General features: G+C 42.0%; 2 protein-coding genes and 1 pseudogene across 2 annotated transcripts in view; all 3 read left to right on the forward strand.

The window, feature by feature from the left end:
* LOC119409633 (GTPase IMAP family member 9-like) overlaps positions 1 to 3,741 on the forward strand; it is an 11,056-nt gene extending 7,315 nt beyond the window's left edge. Inside the window, exons 3-4 of the mRNA XM_037676533.1 lie at positions 2,329 to 2,998; positions 3,727 to 3,741. Of these exons, the coding sequence (XP_037532461.1) occupies positions 2,329 to 2,998; positions 3,727 to 3,741 (685 nt within the window). The remainder of the gene's footprint in view (positions 1 to 2,328; positions 2,999 to 3,726) is intronic.
* A 5,272-nt stretch (positions 3,742 to 9,013) lies between these two features.
* On the forward strand, positions 9,014 to 10,136 carry LOC119409634 (GTPase IMAP family member 4-like). The gene has a single exon (XM_037676534.1). The coding sequence runs from the start codon at positions 9,069 to 9,071 to the stop codon at positions 10,134 to 10,136; it is 1,068 nt and encodes a 355-aa protein (XP_037532462.1). The 5' UTR covers positions 9,014 to 9,068.
* A 2,259-nt stretch (positions 10,137 to 12,395) lies between these two features.
* Positions 12,396 to 13,492, forward strand: LOC119409247 (annotated as a pseudogene).
* Positions 13,493 to 18,113: the final 4,621 nt, after the last annotated feature.

Below are 18,113 nucleotides of genomic sequence, written 5' to 3' on the forward strand. Positions count from 1 at the left end.
AGGTGTTCTGGTCCACCTGTTCTCCAGGTGTTCTGGTCCACCTGTTCACATGTGTTCTGGTCCACTTGTTCCCAGGTGTTCTGGTCCACCTGTCCACATGTGTTCTGTTCCACCTGTTCTCCAGGTGTTCTGGTCCACCTGTTCACAGGAGTTCTGAACCACCTGTCCGCATGTGTTCTGGTCCATCTGTCCACAGGTGTTCTGGTCCATCTGTCCACATGTGTTCTGGTCCAACTCTTCCCAGGTGTTACAGTTCACCTATCCACAGGTGTTCTGGTCTACCTGTCCATAGGGGTTCTGGTCCACCTGTCCACAGGTTTTCTGGTCTACCTGTCCACAGGTTTTCTGGTCTACCTGTCTACAGGTTTTCTGGTTCACCTGTTCCCAGATGTTCTGCTCCACCTCTTCCCAGGCATTCTGGTCCACCTGTCCGCAGGTGTTCTGGTCCACCTGTTCCCAGATGTTTTGGTCCACCTGTTCCCAGATGTCCTGCTTCACCTCTTCCCAGGCATTCTGGTCCACCTGTCCACAGGTGTTCTGGTTAACCTGTTCCCAGGTGTTGTGGTCCACCTGTTTCCAAATGTTTTGGTCCACCTGTTCCCAGCTGTTCTGCTCCACCTGTTCCCAGGTGTTGTGGTCCACCTGTTCCCAAATGTTTTGGTCCACCTGTTCCCAGCTGTTCTGCTCCACCTGTTCTCCAGGTTTTCTGCTCCACCTGTTCCCAGATGTTCTGGTCCACTCCTCATGGTCAATCTGCTCTAGCTATCTTAGGTATGAAGGTTCCTCTTCCAGATGTTTCAGCTCCTTCCGCAGATGTTTAAAAGGAGTCAAGGTTCTTGCACTCTCCATCCGAAGTGCCGATATCGGCTCTCATTAACGTAGTTACTTAACAAAAACTGCTTAATTTAGTTTTCAGAGTAGCTCCGCCCCTTCTAGACAAAAGGCGGGGCAAAACTTTTTCTCACAGACCAAGTATTGTTTGATTGGTCAGAAGTTTGTGGGCGTGGTCATCAATGCAGAAATGCGCTCGGACATTCAGCTGCATGATTAACCAAACACACTAAATTAGTCAAACGGCCACAAACTCCTGGATGGAGTTGGTGCACACATCGTGCACGGAGGAGTCTGTCTGCTGAAAAGTGTGGCGCGTTCTTCATGATTGATTTGAGGCTAAACGGCGGCTGCAGGGACGGAGTGGCGATTCTGGTGAGAAGAATCCCGCGTGGTGACGTATACGGCAGCAGGAGGGGTTTTCCCAGGAGCTCTGCACTTGTGTCTCGTACGCTATGACATCAGGGCTCAAAGACCCTTGAGAATAGTCCAGTGTCTGGTTCTGATCCATTCTTGGGTGTTGGAGCTGTGTTTTGGGCCTTTGTTCTGACCTATGACCTGAGACTGAGACCAGGCAGCACATTTCGCTCTGGAATGCCTTGATAGTCTTGAGATTTCAGTACGCTGCACAGATTAAGAAGCAGTAAAGCAGGACCAGAACAGAACCGAGACTCCTCCATGTTCCACAGAAGGTATCGGGTTCTGTTCGTTTAGTTTTTGGGTCTGTGAACCCAGAGCTGGTGGGACTCGTTGTTAAAAAGCTCCAGTTTGAGGCTTGTCAGTGTCCGTTCTGAGCCAACGCTGGACAATAATTTTCTTTCTAATAAATTTCCTGAAACAACTCTGTCTTCAGATTCATAGCTTCAGTGTGTTACACACCGTGATACCCAACAGCCCTGTGACTACCTGACAGACTGACTGATTATGGACTGAAGACACCCGACATGCTGATTACAGGACACAGCTTGGTTCAGCATGTCCCTGTGGGATATTTTCTATCTTTTTGAGGGCTACCACCCTATTTGTCAAGTTTATCCACGTCTGTAAATATAAATATTATAACTTATTGAGGTCCGTTCTCTTCTCCACTGCCTCCTTCATCTTCTGAGTCATGTTCATTGTCTTTGAAGCTGAACTCCTGTGTGCAAGACAATGTAGTTTCTGATTCAGACTAAATTATTCTTCCACAGGAACCTCCCTGACAAAGGAAGAGCCAAGCATTGTGGGAGCTGAGGGGACAATCGAGGATGAGCTACGCATCCTGATGGAGCAAGAAGAGGAAAGATGCAAAGAAGAAGAAGAGAAGGAGAGAAAAAGACAAAAAGAGTGGGAAAAAGTGACAGAAAACTTCCTGACTGAGAGAGTGGGGGAAGGAAAGAGACAGAGGATGGAAAAAGAAGTGGAGATGTTGAGGGAACGGGAGATGTTAGGCTGTGAACTGAGAGAAGACGAACTCAGAGGTGCTGAGAGAAACGATGGAAGGCAGCAGACCTTCAGGATGTTTCAGGAGGTTCAGAAGGAAAATGAGGAGAAACTGTCCATCCTGATGGAGAAAGAGGAGCGAATACATAAAGAGAAGGAAGAAATACAGAAACAAATGAAGGGAATGTATGAAAGAGCAATTCAGAGTATTTTAGAGCGAGTGCAGAATGAGAGAGACAAGGACAAGGAGGAGAGACAAAGGGAGATGGCAGCCATGATGGCTACGTTCAAGCAACAGAGAGAACGAGAAGTCAAAGAGCAAGAAGACAGAATCAGAAATATTGTGGAGAAAAATGCAAGGAAAACCTTGGAGATGTTTCAGGAAGCCCAGAAATCAAACGAGGAGACAAAACGACAGATTCAGAGGGAGAAAGAGAGAGATAAGATGGAGCTGGAGAGAAAATTAGAGGAAATGTGCAACAAAGTGATCCAGAAAGTCACGGAACAACTCCTGACTGAGAGGGAGAGGAGCAAGAGGGAGGAGGAGAGGAAGAGAAAGGGAGAGGAAGAAAGGAAAGGAGAAGCCAAGAAAGAGATGGCAGCCACGATGGCTGCAAAACAGAGAGGAACAGAAGTGAGGGAGCAAGAAGAAAGGTTCAGAAGTGATGTGGAGAAAAACGCAGGCAAACAATATGAGATGTTCCCGGAGGTTCAGGGAGCAAACGAGAAGAAGAACCCACCGAATGTAAGAGAGAGAGTGGAGAGATTAAACAAAAAGGAGGAGCAGAAGGAGAGACAACCGCAGAGTTGGTGGGAGGACAGGAATAAAAACACACACGAGCTAAATTAAAAACAGTCGGATTCTCTGTAATATTCCATAACTCTCTGATAAACTTCTTTTTCTTTTTCTGTTCTGTTTTAGTTTCACTTCCTGTTTTTTTTTTCTGTTTTGTTTGTTGATTGATCCAGAGCAGGCGTCTGCAACCTTTATGATCAAAAGAGACATTTTTACGCCTTCGTTCACTCCATGAAGCGTGTCTGGAGCCGTAACCACCTGCTACAACTGTGGTTATCAACTGGTGGCCCATGGGCCACTTTGGGTTTGCTGGAAGGGGCTTTTGTTGCCAGTAGGGGTGAAATTATAAAACAAACAAAAAAAAAATCTAATGATTTTAACATTTATTAAAGTAAAAGACCAGATTCTTGTAAAGAATTGGGGAAATAAATCAGTTTTTACCATTAAAAAAAAAAATCTATGCAGACAGTTCTTCATGTAAAGAAATAAAGCATCAAGCTAAAGTCGCTCCAGTGTTCACATATTTACAAAAGAAATGGCAGGAAAACTGTATGAACTAAACTTTTTTCTTGTTTGTATAACCAATAAAATTTAGTTTTACGTCAATTATGTCAGTTTTGGTCAAAGCTTGAAAGAGCCGCTGAAGAGGGACCAAAGAGCCGCATGTGGCTCCGCAGGTTGCAGACCCCTGATCCAGACCATCAGTCTGCCTCTTGAATCATCAGTTTTGTTTTTATACAACACTGAAGCACGCTCATTATACGGCACATATTTGCTGTACTTTAATGTCTGCAGGTAAATGTAACGAACCCTGACGCTTAAATGTTTGAAAATTAAAATATAAATATTGCACATCGCTTGATTTAACTAAAAAAATGAGTCTGCTTCACCAGAGGAACTCCACATTACAAGGGTTTTATTAACAGATGGTAATGTTTTACTAACTCACAATAATCTATTTGAAATCACGAATCAATCATCTCCAAAGTGGCCATTATTTAAGTAACGTATTTTTCCAACTATAAGACGCAGTTAAAATCCTTTAATTTTCTCAAAAATCGACAGTGAGCCTTAATAATCTTAATTAATATGTATTAATTCTGGTTGTGCTTACTGACCTTGAACTGATTTTATGTGGTTATTGTAAATGAGTTGAATAAAGTTTGACTTATCTGACTGTTTTATTTTTGCTTAATGCGCTTTATAGTCCAAAAAATATGGTATTTTTTCTTCAGTGTTTCCAGTCAGAGTTTTGGACCCTGTTTGTTAAAGTAAAATCTTTTCTGTTCAAAGTTATTGTCACCAAACACAGACTGAGCTCAAGTTCTGTATAAAAACTGAAATACTGAGTGAGTTATTATTTACCATCTCATGAGAAAAGTCGTAAACATGTTCACTGAAACAATAAAGAGGTTTTACAAACTTGTTCAGATATTTCTGTTGATGAAATTGACCAGTTTTTCTTTTTATTTGTTGCTTTGCTCATGAAACAACTTTGAAGGAACCTGCAGATTTTCTGCACCTAACATCTCAAAAAGAAAGTTGATGGTCATCGGTGTACCTCTTTATAATTTAGAAGTTACAAAAACTAAAATAAAAATATTTTGTTTTCACTCCAAACTGTGTCAGTTTGTGATAGTTTTATGAATAAGTTGTGGCTAATGTTAAAACAAGTGTTTAAATGGGGATGATAAAATCCTTGGTGTGCTCTTTCCCTATTGGAACATCATCCAGGTACGTCCTGATGAATGCTCAATAATCCAGGGAGATAAATCCAAAACACTTCTTTTGGATAAAAGGCGAAACGTTTCAACATTGAAGAACCCGTCCAGAGGACCTGACTCAACCTTGTCAGATAATCCAGGTACTTTCACCGTGACTCATTATGACCCTCGTCAACACAGAGCCCTGGGTGAGCGACAACTCTAACCGTCGCCTTAAAATGAAACAAAACCCAAAAGTTGCAAAATACATTCTAAAAGCTGAAAGTAGCAAAAGTCTTGCTGAATGTCAAAATTACTAAAATGCTAAAGTTGCAAGAGTTGCTTAAATGTAAAAGTAGCTAGATAAAAGCTTAAAAAGTGCACTTATTAGCTAAAAGTATAACAAAGTTGGCTAAATGCTTGGAAGTGACAAAAGGTTAAAAGAAGAATAGTAGCTCAAAGCAACTACATGATAGCTAAAAGTTAAAAGTGGCAAAATGCTAGCTACCAGAAGGCTATAAGAGTCCAGGAAAGGGACACAGATAAACAGGAAGTGGTCCAGATATAGCTTCTATCGCCCATGTCTTGTTCCTATGGGGAGAAACAAACAAAGGAAACGTGTTAATGATTGAAATGATTACAAATACAAACATGCACAGTTTGCGTAGTGAGTAAAGACAGCAGCAGTGAGGAGCTGCAGCTTGTCCTCCAGCAATCTATGCCAAAACAGCAGAACTGAGGCGTAGCTCAGTGAACCCAAGGCAGCCCTAACTATAGGATTTTATTAGAACCAACGCCATAAGTCTAAAGGTAGACAGTCAGCCTGAGAGGAGAGGAGCCTGTAACTGAAAGCTCTGCTTCCCATTCTACATTTAGAAACTCTAGGAACCACAAGTAAACCTGCAGTCTGAGAGGGAAAAGCCCTGCTGTAAGATGGAATTTGGAAGAGCTTTAGGAAGAAGTAGGGTTTTAAATTCTAGTGTGAGTTTTAAAAGAAGCCAGTGTAGAGAAGCTGAAGTGAAAATAAGTTTGTGAAAGGTTGCCAAGTCTGTTCGTGAAGTGCTCGCAGCCAATGACCTCAGCCTCAGCTGAACTTTAAAACAGAGAGCAGTACTAGCACTGAGCATCAACGTACAACACTCTCGAACATTAAAAAGTTACAAACTACAGAAACTGTTATTTATACATTGCTAGTGTACACATGAAAGAATTAAAAATGATCAGATAAACAGCATGCGAACATTAACAGTGCCTTGTTATCTCCTTCATAACTGCTGAATACCTCAATGACAAACTAACTGGGGTTTATCATTAATCAAAGTTCACTTTAACTGCTCTGACCAGAACCAGAACCACCACCAAATGTCTCCACCCATGAGACCTGTAGGAAAACCAACATGCATGCATCAGGATATGTTGTTACCAGCGTTTGGGTGAAATTATGACTCTGGTTCTCTTTGATGGTTGAAAGCAACATCAGTTTAACTCCTGTATCATCATCAGATTGGAAGGTTTAAACAAGACCACAACATTTCACCTCCTCGTTCATTCATTCGACCTTTATTTACACAGGTTAGTCTCACTGAGTCACCAGGACTCATTTACAAGAGACACCTGTTTGAAACAAAGAACACAGATGAGGCACAGACAACCACAGACAATCACATAAAATGAAAAAGTAAATAGAAGAAATTAAATCAAAACAAAACAACTACATTATAAAGCGATGTAGAAAACTAATAGGAACTGTGTTGTTTTTTTTCCATGAACTTAACAGTTGTTTAAAATCCCTTAGAGGTCGAGATCGAGAGCTTAGATCTTTTTACAAGGTGTTCCAGGAAACAGGAGCGGAGTGAGACTTTTGCCTAGTTTGGTCCGCACTGAGGGTGCGCTGCATGTAATGATGTCCTTGTTTGTTTACTTTTAACACAGAAAGTATGTACAAAAGTAAACTCATTGTTTACTTTTGTTTTTGTATCTTTTTACTTTTCAAAATAATTACCTTTATTTACAAAAAAAAATTCTGCATTAATGAGATCTCAACTCTTTTATAAACATCCCTTTTTCAAGATACTTCTGCTACTAATGCTTCTGCTAATGCTAACTCTGCTAATGATAAAGCAAATATTAATTCTGCTGATGCTATTTCTACTCATGCTAATACTACTTATTTTACTTTAGCTAGCATTTTGCTACTTTTAGCTAACAATGTGTTACTTTTAGCTAGTGGCTGTTTGAGCTGAGCTAGCCCCTTGCTACTTTAACCAGAGCTCAGCTCTTTGCCACTGTTCTTCTCTTTTTAGCTTTTAGCATCCGTTCTGCAAATGTTAGCTTGTGTCTATCCATCCGTCCATCCATTATCTTTACCCGCTTCTTCGTTTTTTGGGGGGTCGTGGGGGTCACTGGTGCTCATATCCAGCAGTCACTGTGCGAGAGACAGGGGACACCTTGGACAGGTCTCCAGTCCATCACAGGGACACAGAGACAAACGAGACAAACAACCATTCACTCTCTCACTCACACCTAGGTTCAATTTAGAGTTACCAATCAGCCTAACATGCATGTTTTTGGTCTGTGGGAGGAAACCGGAGCACCCGGAGAAAACCCACGCATGCACGGAGAGAACATGCAAACTCCACCCTGAAAGGTCCAGGACCAGGATTTGAACCGGAAACCTTCTTGCTGAGAGGCAGCAGCTCTACCAACTGATCCACAGTGTCGCCCAGCTTCTGTTCACTTTGCTTTAAAATTAAAAACACCGTTTCAGCTTCTTCAGCAAATTTAGGCAAATTCACTCCAGAATCAGCGTTCACGCTGCGTGTTTGCAGGAAAGGCGACTTCTTTCGTTAAATGTGTTATTTGCATGATAAAAATTAGTTTTGTTACTTCTGTGTTAGTTATATCTGCAGTTATAAGATGTGCACGGTACAGTACTGGAGTGTTAGGGGGGTTTCCGTTTCAGCCACAGTGCTGCCTTTTCCTGTAAATGCTGAAGTGCAGGAGAAACTGTTTCACTTTCAGTCTGAAAATGAAAAGCCTGTGAGGAGGTGGGGTCTGCTGCAGGCTGTGTATAAAAGGAGCACACGTCAGCTGTAAACAAGTCCACACGCTGAATCAAGGTCCCCCCTCAGCAGGCAAGCAGCTCTGGTAAGAACTCCATTCATTGTTTTACTCCAATGAGTCCAATCTGATCCTCAGAATAAAGTGGTTTGATTATGATAAGCTATCTTTAAATGAAGAAGAAAAAACTAAATTTATGGTATTTTCAGGTAATCGGATTTAAAATAATGTAAAGTTAAATATAAATGGAGTTGAAATCGACAGAGTTTATGAGACAGAATTTTTAGTTATCATTCTGGACTACAAACTTAGTTGGAAGCCTAATATTGAATATATTAAAAATAAAATTGCAACAACTATTGGAATATTGTTTAAAATAAAAGATTTAATAAATGTAAAAGACTTGCATATTATATACTCTTCCTTGATTATGTCCTACTTGTCATATTGCTCAGAAATATGGGGAAATGCAAACAAAACTACTATTGACATATTAATAAAGTTACAATAAACGCAATTAGACTTTATTAATAAAGTGGGATATTGTGAACCAACTAATAAAACCTTTATTCAAAGTAATACTTTAAAAATTAATGACGTTGTTTATATAAAAATACTGGAAATAATGTATAAAGCACTTCCTTCTGGAATTCAGAAATTATTTAAGTTGAGAGAGCGAGAGTAAACATAATTTACGAGGTTTGTTAATATTTGAACAAGCTAAAGAGAAAAGTAAAGTAAAATCTAGATGTACTTCAGTTGTTGGTGTGAAACTGTGGAATTAATTGAATGATGATTTCAAATTATATGGGTTTTTTTTTTGGTGAGCTTTAAAAGAGCCTTAAAATGTAAAATTATAAAAGCTTATGGAAATGTTATGTAGATGTATATAGGTATTGTGTGACCATGTATGTATGTAATGTGAGTATGTGTATGAATTATATACATGCATATTTAAATATATGGTAAATGTGTGTATGTGTACTTATGTGTATATGTGGACAGTAGATATCTGTCATTATGTATGAACAGGGTAGGCAAGTATAAGCCTTGGCTTCAGCCTATTCCTTTTTTGGTAAATTATTGATTTACCATTTTATATTGTTTTCCTTTTTTTTTATTTTTGTAATGTTTTTAATTTACCAAAGTTGAGTTGAGTTCTTAACTCCATCACTTTCTACCTGTTCTCTTCAATCAGATGCTGTTACTTCACTGAGCGGCCGTTGAGTTTCTATCGTTCGTCTTCCACAGGAGCCATGCTGATAAACGACGCTGAGCTGAGGATGGTGATGGTCGGGAAGACCGGGATTGGGAAGAGCGCCACCGGAAACACCATTCTGGGTCGAGACTGCTTCCAGTCCAGGTGCAGCCCCAGGTCTTTGACGGAGGAGTGTGAGAAAGGTCGGACTGAGATAAATGGACAAAAGGTGGTCGTCATCGACACTCCGGGTCTACTTGACACCAGGTTTGGTGAGGAGAAAACAACCAAAGATCTGGGCCAGTGCATCAACTACGCTGCTCCTGGACCACACATCTTCCTGGTGGTCATCTCACTGAGCAGGTTCACTGCAGAGGAGAAGCAGACGGTGCAGAAGATTCAAGAAGTCTTCGGTGAGGCTGCAAACAGATACAGCATGGTCCTCTTTACTCACGGAGACAACCTGGAAGGCACCACTATTGAAAGGTTCTTGTCTGAAAGTCCAGACCTGCAGGAGCTCGTGGTCAGATGCAACGGTCAGTACCACTTGTTCAACAACAGGCTGAAGGGTGACAACTCTCAGGTCATCCAGCTCCTGCAGAAGATCAGAGACATTGTCCAGAAGAACGGGGGAAGCCACTACACCAACGAGATGTTCCAGGAGGCTGAGAGGCTGATAGAAGAGGAGAAACAGCGCATCCTGAAGGAGAAGGAGGAGAAGATACGCAAAGAGAAGGAAGCACTGGAGCGAAAGATCCAGGAGAAGTATGAAAAGGAAATTCAGAAGATGAATCAAATGCTTCAGGCCGAGAGAGAGAGGGAGAAGAGGGAGAGAGAGGAGGAGAGGAAGAAGGAGAGGGAGGAGATGGGTGAGGAGAAGAGGAGGGAGTGGGAGAGGATGAAGGAGGAGAGACAGAGAGAAAGAGAGGAGCGAAAGAAGGAGATGGAAGCCATGGTGTATGAATTAAAGGCGGATCAAGAAAAAGAAATTAGGAAACAAAAAGAGCAGCTGGAGACCGAGTACGTAGAGAAAGCTCGAGCTAAAGCCGAGAAAACGGGGATTCTGGGGAGGATCGGGAAGTTTTTTCATCGTATCGGAGACGCAGCAGTGGAGCTGTTTACATGATTCAGAACCTGGAGCGCTTTAAATGAGGAAAACATCAGAGTAATTTTATTTTGTTAACCTTTATTTAATCAGGCAACTCCCACTGAGGTCACAGAGGTGACGTGCATGCTTTTGGAAATTCACGTTCATTTGTTTGTATTTACAAACTGAAACATGTGGCGCTAAACTGACACAGTTTTTATTTCCGTTATTATTTTTAAGTTGCTGCGTGAACGTAACGTTGTTTTCCTGTTGTTGTTTTTAATCCCGTTTAGCTGTTTTTACCTTGCAAATGTTCACGTTCCGTTCTGATTTCATGGAGTTAATAAGAATTCACACAAACTCGGTTTCTCACGTCCACGTCAATCTTTGATTTGCCGTTCACCGTTTGTGATCAATGTATTGATTTTGGATTGTTTGTTCTCATCTGTTCCGATCAGTATGTAAGCTGTTAATCCGTGCTGAGCTCTCACAGAAATAAAGACGCTTGTTTTCACATAAGCCTTTGTCGAAGTGATTCATCTGACCAGAATGAGGAGGAAACGCTTTTAGATGAACCGACAGCAGCTGAAAGGAAGAAACGGTGAAAAGGAGGAAGAGATGCGAAGAGAAAAAGCTAAAAGGAGAAATAAAGTTTTATTAATCTGTTCTCTGTCGCCGTGTGTAGCAAATAAATAAAGGAAAAGTAACAAACATGACATCAAAGTTCATGCGCAATCATCCAGGTACAAAATCCAACAATGGTCAGTCAGGTCGTCTGGATAGTTTATTTTTTGTGGAAAGACGTTTCGCCCTCTATCCAGAGGGCTTCATCAGTCTGAGGAGTCCCAAGTAAACTGTTTCCCCACTAAGCAGTACACTCCTTTAGTGGACCAACCGGTTTGCTGGAGATAAGATGGTTTCTGGGGGCTGTCCTGTCCCCCATCGAAACCTCCCAGGCAGGCAGCCACAGCCAAAGTGGTTCAAGACACCAAAGTTCATGCGCAATCATCCAGGTACAAAACCCAACAATGGTCAGTCAGGTCTTTCCACAAAAAAGAAACTGTCCATTATTGGATTTTGTACCTGGTTGATTGAGCATGAACTTTGATGTGGTCAGTGTACATATATTTATTTGGTGGTGGCCATCTTGGATATTGATTTGGCAAACCCGGTTTTTGATAGTGACCTTTCTAATGCCAAGATTCAGCTACAGACCAAACTGGAAGTAGGTACCTCACTTGTTTTTCATGTTATTCATGCTCACAACGCAAACGGACTGTTAGAATGTGTCCTCTTGGTTTCATAACGGGGGACAACAAACATGTTAGCCAAAGAAGGAAAGTGAAACGCAACAACAAACAAAAAATAACCACTAAAATATGATCTTCATAGGTCTGTGTGTTAGCCGACTCACCGCAAGAACAGCCGAATGTCTGGAATCAACGAGCGACTCGGGAGAACTAAGACCACCTCAGAGAGTGACTCAGATGAACTCACATCCATAAAGGGAAGATGGATTTAATATCTCTCACAGCAACAGGTTCAAATTAAATTCTACAAGCAGCCCAAGAGGTGCGCCGTACCCTCTCAGATTCTGTGAAGAAACTCGTTTTATTACATGATTTATGAAAAGGGTCAAACCTATTCATCATCATAAAGTGGAGCCTTTGATTTTTGTTACCTCCGGTCTTTATTAGAATAACAGGTGTTTAAAAACCCCCTATGACCTGATGAATGTGTGCTGGTGGGATGGAGTGCTGGGGGCTATCACTTCTGCCAGAGGGCTCCCGTTTCCTGTAAACACAACAGGATAATAATAATAATAATAATGAATTTAATTTGTAACGCACTTTTCATTAACAAAAATCTCAAAGGATGGGGCTGCAGAGGAAACTGTTTCAGTTTCGATTTGACTGTGGAAGTCCCAAGGACAGGACTGTGAGGAGGTGTGGCCTGCTGCAGGTTGGCAGGCCTTCAAAAAGGAGACAGTCTGCACTTCACTTCAGCATCAACTCTTTAAACACGTCGACGGACGGAAACAAGTTCACTCCCCGGCAGGAGAACAGCTTTGGTAAGTTATGATTTTTATAACACAGGTGAATCCAATCTGACCACACCGTATGCCACTTTAATCAGACAAACAGGCAGAATATTGTTTTTAAGACTTTTCTCGTGGACGTGATGTCATCACTGCACCTGCTCAGCTCTCGCCTGTCTCCCCAGAGGCAGCTGAACTCCAGAGCTCAACATGAAAACGGATGTTTATCCGGTCTCAAACATTCTTGTTGTGCAGGAGCCATGCTGGTAAACAACAACGAGCTGAGGATCGTGATGGTCGGGAAGACCGGGATTGGGAAGAGCGCCACCGGAACACCATTCTGGGTCGAGACTGCTTCGAGTCCAAGTGCAGTCCCATGTCTTTAACCATGCACTGTGTCAAAGGTCGGACCGAGATAGACGGACAGAAGGTGGCCGTCATCGACACGCCGGGGTTTTTTGACACCAGGTTTGACGAGGAGAAAACAAGTAAAGATCTGGGCCAGTGCATCAACTACGCTGCTCCTGGACCACACATCTTCCTGGTGATCATCTCACTGAGCAGGTTCACTGCAGAGGAGAAGCAGACGGTGCAGAAGATCCAACAGATCTTTGGTGAGGCTGCAGACACATACAGCAAGGTCCTCTTTACTCACGGAGACAACCTGCAAGGCACCACTATCGAAAGGTTCTTGTCTGAAAGTCCAGACCTGCAGGAGCTCGTGGTCAGATGTAACGGTCAGTACCACGTGTTCAACAACAGGCTGAAGGGTGACAACTCTCAGGTCGTCCAGCTCCTGCAGAAGATCAGAGACATTGTCCAGAGGAACGGAGGAAGCCACTACACCAATGAGATGTTCCAGGAGGCTGAGAGGATGATAGAAGAGGAGAAACAGCGCATCCTGAAGGAGAAGGAGGAGAAGATACGCAGAGAGAGGGAAGCACTGGGGCAACAGATCCAGGAGAAGTATGACAAGGAAATTCAGAAGATGAGTGAAATGTTCAAGGCCGAGAGAGAGAGGGAGAAGAGGGAGAGAGAGGAGGAGAGGAAGAGGGAGAGGGAGGAGAGGGACGAGGAGAAGAGGAGGGAGTGGGAGAGGATGAAGGAGGAGAGACAGAGAGAAAGGGAGGAGAGTGAAAGGGAGATAAGAAACGCCATGAAGGAACTAAACGAGCAGCACGAGAGAGAGATCCGAGAACACAAAGAGCGGCTGGAGGCCCAACACGAGTCTGCAGCTCGAGACGAAGCCGAGCGCTCCGGTCCGCTCAAGTGTTTGATGGACATTGTCAACGTCTTGATGACAGGACTAGGAAACGTTCTGACATCTAAACTGATGAAAAAAGTCGAAGGTCTGTGAGCAGATGGGAGGCGGTGGAGTCTGGACGAGCTGCTCTGGATTCAAACGTCCTCGTCGAGGAGCTCAGGTCAGATTTCACCTGCGATCCTCGCCCACAGGCGCAGCTGCTCGTTGTCGTCCCACCGAAGACATAGCTAAACAGGAAGTGCTTTTCTCAGCCTGTAGAACCCGGAGCATTGTGGGCGGAGCAACAAAGTGTTACGTTTTGAACAAGTTCAAGATAAAATGTTAACAAAAGACAACATTTATGGTTCTGGATACTGTTTGCCTGTTACAAATCGACTGACTGAAACATGAACAATACATCTTTGAACATCTGGAGAGCGTGCACGAGTATCTGTAAACATCTGGAGAGCGTGCACAAGTGTCTGCTGAATGAGTTAAAAACACAAACACAAGTTTTTACATAGATTTAGTTTGCTTAATTTTACTTATAGATGTAACAGCTGAGTGAGTTTGTGTCTTTTATTCTCCATCATCGCTGGCAAAGTGTTTTTTCTGTTTCTTGTGTAATTTGATTTGATTTTAGTTTGTTTGCTGTCGGATTTATTGGGTTTAAATTGTTATTTCTACAGGTCTGGACCTGATCCGTTGTCTTGTTCAGAGCTCGGACAGAAATACATTTGATTGTAAGTTTGTCACAAACCTTATTGCAGTTTCCACAATAAAAATCTGCAGAAACTTTTTGTTTTGAGCATTTTATTTTTTTTTTTTTACTGACGTTTCCTCATGAAATCACGATTACTATAAATTGTATATGGACCAGAGGACAGTGTGGAGTCTCTGCACTGAAAAATACTTCATTATTATGAAATACCAACAAATAAACAAGCAAAGAACACTGAAATAAACAGCTGAATCACAAGAGATAAACTTTTTTTTTAATTTTAGCTAAAAAAATGTAAATATCTGATTGACACTGACATATTCATAGAAGTTACTTTTTATGATGAATTCACTGCAGCTCTTTCTGCACAACAAGCCTCACTAAACTCGTGAATTAATATCACCTATAAGACCTTTCTGTGCACAACGCCATCATATCTTTGGCTGCAGCTCGCTTCCCAATGTGATTACAGCATATCTTAAATAATATTGTGTTAAACCTCACTGTCTGCAAAGAACCAAGCAGGAACCAGAGTTCTCCTCTGAAAGGAGGAGAAGGAACCAAGTTGTTGATTAACAAGAAAACTGCTTAAAAAAAACGGAAAAACAAAAGAATAAAGCTCGAAAAGGAACGGAAGGTGTCTGATTCGTACAAGAGAGTGAAGAGATTTATTTTAGATTTATTTAGATCTTGAATTACATTTGAAATGTTTTGACTTCACTTACATAATTTGCCTTTTCTTCATTAGGTTTTGGTTAACATCTGGAATATTGTGTGTGTTTTTTTTCCAGTCAGCTTAAAGAAATTCTGCTCTCTGATGTGCACCAAATACTTCTTTGTCCACAATAGAAACCTGCTTAATTAATCGTATTCTTTCCCCCACCGGCATCAGGGTTTTATAGTTTCAGACGGTGAGCCACTGTCAGCTGCAGAGCAGTCCTGAAGGTCAGATCCAAAAATAGCTTCTGCTGCTGCAGAAGGTAGTTGTCTCCAAATCATGACTCATTATTCATCCAACCTTCATTTATACAGGTTAGTCTCAGTGAGTCACGAGGACTCATTTTCAAGAGAGACCTGTTTTAAACAAAATACAAAACCACAGATGAGGTACATGAACAACAAACAGTCATAAAAAGCATATCGGATGAAGTGATATAAAACAAAACAAAAAGAAGCTACGTTACGAAACGGTAAAATACTAAAAGCAGGACCGTGTCCGCGCTGATTTGTGCCATGAACTTATGAGTTGCTTGAAACCACTTAGAGAGGTCAAAGTCGAGAGCTTCAGATCTTTTTGTGAGATATTCCAGGAAACAGGAGCGGAGTAGGAGAAGGCCTCTTTGCCAAGTTCAGTCCTCACCGAGGGGACGCTGCAGGTAATTATGTCTTGAGAGCGCACGCTGTAGCTGCACTGATGATGTGACATGTAGGAGGAGATGTATGAAGGCAGCCGAGCAAGGAGTGATTTAAATATTCATTCAGTTCATTCAACTTTTATTTCTACAGCTTGAGCCTCTGGGACTCATTTACAAGAGAGAACTGAATTTTAACAAAGAGTGACAACAATAGACGATCATAAAGGATGCGAACGTGTTTCATTTATTTGTTTTTCAACAAGTGAAAATAAAAGGAGAAGTAGCAAAAACCAGCTGGACTGTAAGGCGGTGTCGAATCCTAAAAACAGGAACATTTCTGCGATGGTTTTTGTTGTGTCAAATAGTTTAGACTTTTTAATTGCGCCTCATTTGAACTCCTTTTCTTTCAAACGTTAGTTTTTCTTAGATTACGTATAGACAGAGGGGGAGCTGTAGCCTAAACGATGCTGCAGCTCCTGTGGTTCTGGTTAGGTTCTTAATGCAGGTCCTTTGTGACAGTGCATGAAGGAGAGTAGACGCGCTGCGGTGAGTAGCAGCCTCAATAATCTGTCAAGCAGTTTTTGAGCGTAGAAGCAAACAGCAGTGGTTTGAGGTGATTTTAGAGAAATCAGAGCTTCTTTTTATTTTAGCACATGGGCCCTCTGGGTTTGTTTAGTTCCATTGTAAGTCTCTGTTGGGATTTGAGTTGAGTTGACCTAATGCTGTTTTGAGACTCTTTAATTTAGATTATACATTTAGTCTTTCTACGTTATGAATTTGATCAAAGCATATTATTTTGTAACCTTAGAAATGAATCACGCAAGTCTAATATTACTTTTATTTCTCTTTTTTATTTAAATTACTTGCATACAATTCATAGTTTTGAGGAAAAGGCATCTTTTATTGGCTAAAAATAATTGTAATTATTTATTTGATGTAATTACGTAAGATACAATACAAATAAAGATTACAGTAACATTTATTGGAGAATTTAGAAGAAATATATAAAAATTGAGATTAATAAACTATAATAAATGGTTAAATGCTTTAAAAAGGTTACTTCCTAGTTTGTCAGACTATATATTTACACAATTTAAAACATTTATGAATTTATGTGGTTTAAGTAATTGAAAAAACATTTAAAACTAAACTATTAATCTGCATTTTTTTTCTTCCAAGGTTTTCAACCTATTGATGCTGCTGCAGAACCATCTTTGAGAATAATTAATAAAGATGATGAAGTGAGTTGAGCCTATAGTCTACTTCCTGGATCTTTCAAGTCGGATCAGCACTGGGTGGAGAAAAGACTTTGAAAGTTTGTGAAGATGAAAATGATGTTTGATTATTGTTGATTATCTCTGCTGCTGATTATCTCTGCTGCTGATTATCTCTGCTGCTGATTATCTCATGCTGCTGTATTTGTTCGTACCCATCTGCTCACACAGACTCATGTTCGGGCTGCTGTTGTTGTGCTGTACTGTTTTGATTATTAGTGTTTAGCGTGTATCAGTTTACATCATTTTACACTTTATAGTTTTGCTATTGTTGGATGTAACTGGGACCCTGTGTACATAGTTTTGTTCCACCTCATGTACCGCATGTGATGCGAATGACAATAAACCTACTTGAACTTGACCTCAAGGTTGTTGTTGTTTTTCTTCTTTCGGCTGCTCCCTTCTTCAGGGGTCGACGCAGCGAAGTAAGTCGCATGAAGACTTGGTGATGGTTTTTGAGCTGGATGTCCTTCCTGATGCAACCACCGAGCTGCCACAGCCCTCTGTGTGGAGCAGAGAGCTGCCATCTAGGGTGCCCCAAGGAGCAGATGGTGGAGGTTAAGGGCTTTGCTCAAGGGCCCAGAGTGGGGCAGACGAGGGTGGAGGCAGGTGTGGGTGCTCAGTAACTCCAGGCCGGTGGCTCTGACCTCACATTTGATGAAGACACTCGAGAGGCTGATCCTCAACCATTTGCACCACCTGGTGAGGTCTTCGTTGGATCCGTTGCAGTTTGCCTACCAGCCTGGCATCGGGGTGGATGATGCCATCATCTACCTCAGGCACCAAGCTCTGACCCACCTGGAGAACCCTGGAAGCACCGTGAGGATCATGTTCTTTGATTTCTCCAGTGCTTTCAACACCACCCAGCCAGGACTTCTGCGGGACAAGCTGGAGTTATCAGGAGTGGATCACCACATGTCCCAGTGGATACTGGATTACCTCACTGGACGCCCACAGTATGTGAGGACACAGGGCTGTGTCTCTGACAGGCAGGTCTGCAGTACGGGGGTCCCACAGGGAACTGTGCTGGCACCGTTCCTCTTCACCCTCTACACTGCAGACTTCAACTCCCCACACTGCCATCTGCAAAAGTTTTCTGATGACTCTGCCATAGTCGGCTTCATCACAGGTGAGGACGGCTCAGAGTACAGACAGCGGACTCAAGACTTTGAGGACTGGTGCCAGCAGAACCACCTCCTGATCAACGCTGCTAAGGAGCTGGTTGTGGATTTCCGCAGGCACAGACCCACCTCACTGACCCCGGTGAACATCCAGGGACTGGACTCTTATAAGTACCTGGGTGTTCACCTGAACAATAAACTGGACTGGTCTCACAACACCGATGCACTTTACAGGAAGGGTCAGAGCAGAATCTACCTGCTGAG

Source organism: Nematolebias whitei, chromosome 5 (genome assembly GCF_014905685.2).
Source record: "Nematolebias whitei isolate Nwh7 chromosome 5, NemWhi1, whole genome shotgun sequence".
Taxonomy (NCBI): Eukaryota; Metazoa; Chordata; class Actinopteri; order Cyprinodontiformes; family Rivulidae; genus Nematolebias; species Nematolebias whitei.

Bases quoted from the DNA above. Each gene is read 5' to 3' on its own strand.
- LOC119409634 (XM_037676534.1), top strand. From the start codon at position 9,069: ATGCTGATAAACGACGCTGAGCTGAGGATGGTGATGGTCGGGAAGACC.